This window comes from Hyposmocoma kahamanoa, unplaced genomic scaffold (genome assembly GCF_003589595.1).
Source record: "Hyposmocoma kahamanoa isolate Upper Pololo Valley unplaced genomic scaffold, ASM358959v1 82078, whole genome shotgun sequence".
NCBI lineage: Eukaryota > Metazoa > Arthropoda > Insecta > Lepidoptera > Cosmopterigidae > Hyposmocoma > Hyposmocoma kahamanoa.
Window position 1 is genome coordinate 596 of NW_020654138.1, and position 10,277 is coordinate 10,872.

The 10,277-nt window shown below is 38.7% G+C and overlaps 1 protein-coding gene across 1 annotated transcript; it reads right to left on the reverse strand.

Moving 5' to 3' along the window:
* Positions 1–351: 351 nt before the first annotated feature.
* On the reverse strand, positions 352–9,875 carry LOC113234280 (cathepsin L1-like). The gene is made up of 6 exons (XM_026469580.1): positions 9,614–9,875; positions 9,123–9,350; positions 4,817–4,940; positions 4,033–4,214; positions 2,866–2,967; positions 352–485 (listed from the first exon to the last, which is right to left on the reverse strand). Exons 1-6 carry the CDS (start codon positions 9,849–9,851, stop codon positions 352–354), a joined length of 1,008 nt encoding a protein of 335 aa, XP_026325365.1. The 5' UTR covers positions 9,852–9,875.
* Positions 9,876–10,277: the final 402 nt, after the last annotated feature.

Consider the following 10,277-nt stretch of genomic DNA (forward strand, 5'->3'; position numbering starts at 1 on the left):
TAAAATTGCGAATATTTTTATTTTGTATAATTTACATAGAAAATCAAATACAAAAGGGCGCTTTTTTATTTTTTATAACCGTAAACATGCATATAAAATATTAATACTGTCACGATTAGGCATTGACTTACAAATAAATGGACGACGGGTCTAATACAAAAACCACGAAAAAAATGTCCCAAGTCAACCTATTCGAAATTTAAATTGTAATGTCATCGCAGTATCGCGCTGTCAGTAGAACAAATGAAGACTAAAGCGGAGTTTGGCGCTCTGTATACGATTTTAGCTCCTTACAAGTGCGGACACTTTTTAGCGCGGACCCGACGTCCATATAATTGTAAGTCAATGCGATTAGGCAACAATAGCAGAGGTGATTTGGTCGCTCATGAGACCACATAAATTCTTTCCGCGCTCAACGCGGATGTAACCTTTCTCGCCAAAACCTCCCCAAGAGTTCTTGAACCGCCAAAACTTTATATTGTCCTCTGAAAAAGAAATATTTTTTATTTTGGTACATATACATCATTGACTTACAAATAAATGGACGACGGGTCTAATACAAAAACTACGAAAAAAATGTCCCATGTAGTGACATGTAAAGGAATATGAAAAAGCTAACACGTTGAATTTAAATTGTAATGTCATCGCAGTATCGCGCTGTCAGTCGAACAAATGAAGACTAAAGCGGAGTTTGACGCTCTGTATACGATTTTAACGCCTTACAAGTTCGGACACTTTTTAGCGCGGACCCGACGTCCATATAATTGTAAGTCAATGATATACGTAATAATTTTCTTGTTATAAACATTATATTTTTTTAATTTCTTGTCACTAAGTATTGATGCTATCTCAGCTCATTTTTCATTCAATTTTTTCTTCTACTAATACGACTCATTTTGCTTGGGTCGAGCGTCAGGGCTACTGGCTTTCAGAATTCAATTATTTACAAACGAAATTGAAGCCCCTTTGAAAAATATATGTATACTATACGTGTTCTGTTTAGTTCAGTTCATATTAACAAATCAATAGTACATGTAGTCAGTGTATACTCTCAATTTTAATATACATTTTTTCCAAAGTGACTGATTTAACACTTTCACTTTTATGCGGAATTAACCAAAGCTATTTAATTTTGAGTTAGTATAGACTCTTAAGTGAGTCGGTGACATAAATAAATATTGTATCCAACCGGATGGTTGGTATAAAGAAAATTTTATGAATTTATACATATGAGTAAACACCTTTAACCTTGAACTTGTATGTGTAAAAATGAATTTTATTTATTTATCGTAAAATTTATCTTACATTGCGTCACTGGGTGGTATAGCGGGCGAGTCCCCGCGCCTCTCGTTCCCCCCGTGGCGTGTCGCGAGTGTGGACAAGCATTATTTATTTAAAGGACCTAAGGCTGCTTTTAGAGCAGTGCGGATTTATCTGCGAACCGTCCGTCCGTGCGAGCTTAGGAGGTTTGCGAACTGCTCCGTACGGAACGCGTTCCACGTGATCTCCGCACAAGCCACCCGTGAATTCATTGTAGGCGTCTGTCTTCCGTGAATATCCGCACTAAATTAAGTACTCGATTCAGAGCATTGGGGATTCTAAACATGCGAATGGACCGCGTGCGGGCAGCTGTGAAACCAGCCTAATGTCTAAGTTAAAGAGTTCGTCCAGGGTCGTGGTGGGGGGGCTCTAGTAGCCGTGGTCGATTTCATCCCACGGTGAAGCTAAGAGGAACCCACGGGGCCGGCCGATGGTGGTAGGCTGGCCCGAGGAGGAGGGCGTTCCGCGCGGGACTCATTTGGTCAGCGGGACCGCGCGGATGCGCGTGGAGGAGGGTCGCGGGGGGAGAGACGTGTCGGTGTGTCGTTGCCGCTCGTCCTGTCCTCCGCGACCCTGGCGGGGCTGCACCGCTTTCGACGATGCAGTAGCGGCGAGGCCGCGGGGGAAGAGACGTGTCGGTGTGTCGTTGCCGCTCGTCCTATCCTCCGCGGCCGTATGGGCGCTCCAAGGGGCTCTCTTCGGAGAGTCCGCGCGGAAGCGTGTTAGGTGTTGCGGCGGAGCCTGTCATCAGATCCGCCGCGGGGGCTGGGGGAGCAGCCACTGAACTTCACAGTTGAGTGGATGCTGTCCTGGCCCCCCATGGCCCCTTGGTAGCAGACTCGGGGGAGTTCGCTGCCCACCATAAAGGGGCCCGGGATGGAAGGCTCGTCTGGTGTTCGGCGAGCCGCACATTCGGAGTCGGGGGACCGATGTGTCTCCCTTCTCGGGGAGGGGCTGCGCAGGGCGCGGCCAGCCGCTGGTGGGGGCGCGGACGAGTGCTACAGCGTACCCGTACCCCCACCTACAGCGGAGAGGAGGAACACTCCGGGGGTTTAGTGCGGTCGGGCTGCTCCCCTTCAGGGTTCAGCCCAGTCCCACATAACACCGGCTCTGCCCCCGCGGAGCCGGGGTATCTGTAAGCAGTTTCCCCCGGATTAACAAAAAAAAAAAAGGGTAGTACTGCCAGCCGATTTCTGCCGCCCAGTAATGTATACTGCAACACAGTAATGTCAGCATTACTGTGTTCCGATTTTGAAGGGTGCTGGTGAAATTACAGGCACATGGGACTTGTCAACTTATGTCTCAGGCATGTAGCTTACTGTTATTTATGAAGTTCCGGAATACTTTTAATACTGTATCGAATATAGTTTTCAGTCTGGCAATAAACTACGCACAAGCAACACGTCTTTTATTTAGCAGTGGCGACAAGGCGTACAATTTATTCGTCCCGTAACTTGATGTTATAAAAAAAAATTATTTAGTGCTAAATTAACTTAAGTTTCTTTAATAGGGCCATGAGTTATACGTATAATATTCCAAACTCACCAACGCCATAGCCCACCAGAAGCACACCATGATTGCCGGTCTTAAACGAACATGATCGTAAGATACCACCTAGATATGCCTGCAAATCAGTAGAATCAACGCCTGGAAATTGTTAAATAATTTAAGCAATTCGTTAAAGAAAATATAGGTAATAGTAGGTTGCGCATAGTGCAGAAAAATAGTCAACTGTCTATTGACGATGTGATTGCAATTAGTTTATAAAATTGTATTTCGCTGTGCCAGTGTTACAAGCATTGACTTACAAATAAATGGACGACGGGTCTAATACAAAAACCACGAAAAAAATGTCCCAAGTCAACCTATTCGAAATTTAAATTGTTATGTCATCGCAGTATCGCGCTGTCCGTAGAACAAATGAAGACTAAAGCGGAGTGTCGCGCTCTGTATACGATTTTAGCGCCTTACAAGTGCGGACACTTTTTAGCGCGGACCCGACGTCCATATAATTGTAAGTCAATGGTTACAAGCCTTTAAATATTTTTCCTTAGCATAAGCACGATAGCCCACTGCATCCGATTCGTTTTCGTTCCAAATCCGAGAAAATAAGAAATATCTCTTTTACGCCTAGAGATAAAATTGTCCCTGTGACATTTCGGAGCGTCATATTTCGCACTCTGAACTGATACGAATCCGACGTAGTGTGCAAATGCTCTTAAGTTACGCCTATCCCGTAGAAAATTTATTATTGTATTAGTAAAAAAAATTTTGAACAAGAAGAGAAGCAAGATTTTACTATTTTGAAAATCCTACATCACACTTCGTTACCATATTTCTGAAATAGTCTTTTAAAGTTTTATAAATATACTCGTATGTGTTTTATGATTCTTTTTTATTGCATAAGTAGACCAAACTTTATGATGCCATGCAGACGCCATACTGGAACTTTTATAAAAATATTGAGAAATATTCAAGAATTTATCCATGCCGTACAGAGGTACGGAAACAGGCGAACACATGCGCTTCTCATGCTCTGCTAAAATTCTTAAGCCCTATCTGGGGTCGCTGTAGTCAAATGAAAGACACTTTGGATGTTTATTTTTAAGTCGGCCTTGGTTTAATGTGAATTTTCTTGAAAGTTATTTTACTCACCATTTAACTGCTAAATAAAACAAGTTAAACCTGGCGTTTCATTCCTACTTTACATACCTACAGCCAGTGGACCTCGATTGTATAGTACTTTCACCAAATCATCCTCACTTGTGAGATTATATGTTTCGCAACCAATCACTTTAGCCTGTATGTCACTTGCATTGAATGAGCATTTACCCTGAATGCCATTGTATGGGTAGTCCTTCAGACTCATTTGTCCACCAACTCTCTTTATTTCCCTGAAACCAAATCTTATTTTACCAATCAAAGCGACACTATATTAAAACACCATTATTGTACAAAAAACCACTTTCTTTCAAATATCATATTAATACCGAAAAGACGTCAGCGAACATGTCGAACCAATTATTATATTAAAATCAAGTTTATTTTTCTTAAGTACAACACATTCTAAATTAAATTAAAGTCTCTTCTGATAAATGGGTGATACTAGTGTATGAGACTTCATGGACTCTCCTATAAGATGATGTGAAATAAGTGATAAACCCTTCAACTCTTTCATGACGCAATGTGTCTATTTTAACGATCTTTAGTGTTCTGTTTTTGTTAGTTGTTCGAGAGTACCTACTATTAATTTGCTACACCCTAACGGGGTACGTTTGTACTTAGTTACATATTTAATGTACCTGTACTAATATTGTTTGCAATAAATAAATGAATGAATAAATTTACAAGTCCAATTTCTTCCTTTTGTAGCTTGTAAGTGTACTAACTAAAATGGACTAAATTATCTGCAATAAATTATTTTTATTTTTATTTACTACTTTTTATTTATTTTATTACTCAGAGTGCGATCTGTTAAATATTACAAAGAACTTACATTATAGCTTTTATCATATCACCACCATGGCAGCCAGCATTTGTCTTGTCACAGTCTACTATCTGCTGTTCTGAGAGTTCCACCAGTTTACCGTATTTCTTTGCATATTGACCTTCTATATTGCCTGTACAATGATAAAAATGGCTACATATTGATTAACTACTTAGATATTGTAATTTTTAATGAAATAATTTAATATTGAAGAGGCCGGGAAGTAAGGGATTGTTGGATGAGTATGAATTACAAAAACGAACCCCAGGAAGGCCTTGTATTAATACGAGTCAAGCAATCCCCGTCCCGCCGAGCCACGTATAGTATTTTTCTCAAACAATGTGAGGAAACAATAAAATACTAAAGAGAGGAAAATGTTTAATATAAAAAGAAAAGAATATTACAATTATTTTTTTTTTACTTTTAAATTTTCCTTTATTATTTTTCCAAGCACGTTAATAGTAGTTTTCTAAACTTGTTTGACTGTGTATCTATTATACTATATTTTCGTTATCGCTCTTCCCACTAGCACTCATTTTCGCTACCAAAATACAAAAATGACGAAAAAGCAAAAGAATATCAAAACACTAGTTTAAATGTAACCGCCATTTTCTTTTCTTTTTGAGTAGGCGGTACATATACTCACATTACAAATAATAGCCAGATGGAGCGCGCCGTACACGAAAGTGAAGCCAATAAAGCAAATACAAATTCAAAAGCGAATACAAACTCACGTCTGTACTAAGCTTAGCGTCGCACTGTTTGCACGTCACGAGTGGTTAATTGTTTTATGTCTAAAAATGCCGTCTTGTGTCTTTAAACATTGTAAAAGTTGTTCCCAAAAACAAAAAAAAGAAAAAGATAGAATATCTTTTCACAGGGAATTATTGTTAATTTAACTGTTTTGTAATTTATTTACCCGATATTTTTTGAAATTCCCTCGGAACACAAAACCTCGACATAAACTCGTATGGGTTGCCAGTTTATATCGAAATGAGTTCCCTTAAATTAGGTAAACATGCATGGGTGATAGGATATCGAATAAATTATACTTTTATATTGCAATTAAATAATGCATGCATATACACACATAATGGTCCAATTACAACGATCCAAAACAGTTTTTTTAGGTAATTCAGATCTACCTAATTTATTTTCAAACCAATCTCTAATCGCCATTATATAACTATATAAAAGAAAATGTTTAAAAACAGCTAAAATTTTATCCCTATACAGAGAACAGATACAGAGAACTTTCATTGTTATGTGCACATGTCATAAACAGAGTGATTTTGTAAGAAAACGCGTCAATTTAATAAAAAAAAAATTATAATGCATACATAAGTTCACATGTTCTAAAGAGTTTCATTCGGAACCAAACAATTTTTGCCAAATTAGAACATAATGGTCAATGCTAAGGAATTGATTGCTAAGTTAATTTAATAAAAAAAAAAATAGAAAAGTATTTGATGGTGAGATTGCGCTACATTACTAAAAACCGACCTCAAAAGTACGTGGAATTACAATAATTAAATCAAACAGCCTATTGCTGTCCACTGCTGGACATTAGCCTCCCCAAGTGTACGCCATAGTGCCCGATCACCCGTTTTCCGCATCCAACCACTACCCGCGACCTTTTTCAGATCGTCGGTCCATCTTGCAGGGGGACGAGACGTGACGTGGTCTCCACTCGAGAACCCGTCTACTCCATCGCTCATCGGTTCTGCGACAGATGTAGCCAGCCCACTGTCACTTCAGCTTGCTACTTTTCTGGACGACGTCCGCAACTTTAGTCTTATGCAGGATAACTTCGTTCCGGACTTTGTCCCTTAACGAGATACCCAGCATAGACCTTTCCATAGCTCGCTGAACGACGTGTAGTCTGTGAGCCATTTTCACCGTCATATTCCACGTGTCGGCTCCGTAAGTCATAACCGGTAGGTTTGCCCGAAGTAGACATATTCCCGGACAACTTCGAGCGTTTCGCCATTAATCGAAATCGGCTCCGGGATGACGAGCTCATTGAACAAGACTTTAGTCTTGTCCAAATTCATCCGAAGACCGACCGATAATGAGGCACCATTAAGGCTGTTCAGTATTTTCTGCAGATCCTGCAGCGATGTCGTCGACAAAGCGAAGGTGTGTGAGATTTTCGCCATTGACATTTATGCCCAAGCCGGTCCAATCAAGTGTCTTGAAGATGTCCTCCAGAGCGTTTGAGAACACTTTCGGAGAGATATCATCTCCCTGACTCACGCCTCTGTGCAACTGGATTAGTCTTATCTTGTTGCTTTAGATTTGGATGGACATCGTGGCCTTGCTGTACAGATTTTTCAGCACCTCTACGTACCACCAATTGACTTGGCATCGCTGCAAGGATTCCAGAACAGCCCAGGTTTCGATGGAGTGGAAGGTTTTCTCGTAGTCCACAAATGCTAGACACAGTCATTGATTATATTTTTCGGATTTCTGTATAACCTGCCGAACAGTGTGTATGTGATCCACGGTGCTATAGCTTTTTCAAAACCCTGCCTAAAACATATATTTACCAAGTTTTATTGAAATCGGTTACAGAAAAGTGCGCAATCCCGGATTCATCTCCTAGTTCGCCACTATACGGGACTAGACATAGGAGATAATAAAAACCGGTTTTCACTGCTCCAAGTATATTGAGAGAGAAAAACGCCTTGAAATGGAGAATAGCAAAATCAACCATTAAAATAATTGCTCCTTATAATAAAATTTAGGCGCTATTTATAAAAATGAAACTTCATGCGTGAACAGCGACCTATAAGGGTAGATGATTTTCTTCAAAACGAAATGAGACCTTTGGAGATACCCTCTTTCCAACAAAAAAAGAATCATGAAAATCGGCTCGCAAATACCGGAGTTATACTACGCGTACTATACACACAAAAAAATCATACAGTCGAATTGAGAACCTCCTCCTTTTTTGGAAGTCGGTTAAAAATGTATACAAAATAAAGATTAAGATATCGAGTTTGTAGGTTTTCGCGATTGTTACACATAGGAAATGAAACTATTTTTCCGGATTTAAATCGCGTATATTTGTTTTTTCAAACAAACTGACGTTTCGGACCCTTTGCAGGTCCCATGGTCACGGTTGACTGAGGTGGTACAGTCTTCAACCAATTATGTCTAATATTAATGCAAGCCACCCTATTTTTTAGTATAGTTACAATAGTTATTAATTAAATACCTTATTTTTAATTTTACAAAGAAAACTTTCCAATTTACGCTACATTAAATTTTACGAATTATTTTATTGAATGAATTTTTATTAAGTTCAATTTATTATTAGTTAATAATAGAAATTAGAATAAATTAAAACATATTAATTAGTACTGTAGTCTTATGTCTGTTTGAGATTTTACATTAGAGGAAATACTGGATCCCAAACTGGTGGTTCGGAGAAACCATCTTCCCTGTTAAAATTAGGGTGTTTTTGAGGCCATTGAAATTAAAAAAAATTATGTGACCGTGACCATGGGACCTGTAAAAGGCCCGAAACGTCGGTTTGTTTGAAAAAACAAATATACGCGATTTAAATCCGGAAAAATAGTTCCATTTCCTAAAGATTTAAGATATTATGTAACTGTGTGTAATAAATATTTTGACTATCAAAGTTTTCCAATTTTTTAATTTCTTAGTACAGCTTATTTGTTTGTTATCCTAATACCACTTCAGTACTTATATTGCAAAATAACGTTTCCAATTTGTAACAGTATTATACAAAGCAACAGAAAAAAATGCGGGAGTTTTTTCGGAACATCTGGCAATCTTACACGCACACAAAAGCGCATGGCCTTACAGTGCCCCTCCTAGTTGTCACGCACACAATAAATGAAAAGTGGCTGCACTTCGTTTGTTGCGTATGCTCCATCTACCTATTGTTTTGTAATCAACGTACTGATCGGTATTTTTAATTCTCGCAACTATGAACACTGGGCATTTGACTGAATGAGTTTTTTATTTTGCCTGTTTCATTGTTAGTAGACTTTAAGAGTTTCGAGACACTTCTCGCCTCTGTCCACTGACAGTAATAGATTTTCATGCTTACTTGCCTTGGCCGGAAAGAAGTCGCACGGTCTATAAACAACAAACTTTCCGTCTTCGTTTTTTGAAAGTAATGCAAGCATTTCCGTGCATTTTTGAGAAAATATACCACGGCATGGTACATAGCCGAGTAAAGAGAGAAGAGAGACGTGGACTTTACGTGTTCATGGACATTAAGAAGCACACAGAATAGGAATACATAGAGAAACACAACAAAATTTACTTAATGTTGTCGTACCTGTTGCAGAGAAGGCATAGCAATCGCCGCACATTTGTTGCTTGACAGGAGTGACAACGGAACCTTGCAGTTGCCAGTCATATGCTTCCGGTGGGTTTACCGCTGGTGCTCTGGTGTGACTCGTGCAATTGCTGTCGGTCATACGACGGAAGCCGCCTTCCATACGACGGAAACCGCCTCTTATCTTTTGTAACTCTTCTCTGGTTAAGTCTGAATGTTCATGAATACCTACAGAAAAAGTTAAAAATGAATTGAGGTAGTGCACTAAATTTAGTACACTAAATGCATGATTTGCATTAGTGTCCATAAAATTAAAAATTAGTAAAGAATGGCAACTCAAAATGGCAGCCCATGTATATGATAAACGTAACCAAAACCTATTTCAAAAATACCAACTCTTTAAAAGGTAACTACATCAGTATCATTGTACAAAATATTTATTTGTACACAACGTTTGATGTATTTATGGAGATTTAAGTATAACGACTTACCAAATTTAGCATGCGATTGCTCCATATTCATCTTGTTATACGCCTTCAGTGACTCTTTAAAGACTTCGAATTTTCTGGCCTTTACATCTTCATTTGCGTATTCTTTTCCGTATTCCTGGATAAAGGCTTCAAAATATTCCTCAGCTTTTTCTAAATCGTACTGAAAGTCTGGTATGGCTATAACCGCCACAACAGCCAATAGTAAGATAAAAGTAAATGTGGCCATGTTGTAATTCATTTGATGATATTTGGTAGGAGTACTCCAGGGAGTGCTTTATATACTCATTATGTCATTGTTCGTCATTGTAATACACGTGTTGGTTTATTTAAATATTTAGAAAAATTCCATATTTAAGTACTTCGTTAATACACGGGTAATAAATTGTTGAAATGATGTTATGTTAAAGTGAAATATATAAGAACGTCGTCATAGGTCCATTTATATGTCCCATGAAGGTTTAGAGTCTAAACTTTAGACCATAGTCCGCCAAGCTGGTTCAATGCGGGTTGGGGACTTCACATGTTTTCCGTGTGTTGTGAACCTTTTTTAGACGTACTGGTTTCATCACGTTTTTCTTCACCGGAGTAACGTAGGAACAGTTTTTTAATTTGAAAAGGACTAACTACTTTGCTTCAACTCTTAAGGACGTTACTATAATAGGAA

Coding starts and splice junctions, on each gene's coding strand:
- LOC113234280 (XM_026469580.1), bottom strand. CDS start 9,851: ATGAATTACAACATGGCCACATTTACTTTTATCTTACTATTGGCTGTT. Junction 2,968..4,032: donor TCGAGGTCCACTGGCTGTAG/GTATGTAAAGTA, acceptor AACAATTTCCAG/GCGTTGATTCTACTGATTTG. Junction 486..2,865: donor TCTGGTGGGCTATGGCGTTG/GTGAGTTTGGAA, acceptor TTTCTTTTTCAG/AGGACAATATAAAGTTTTGG.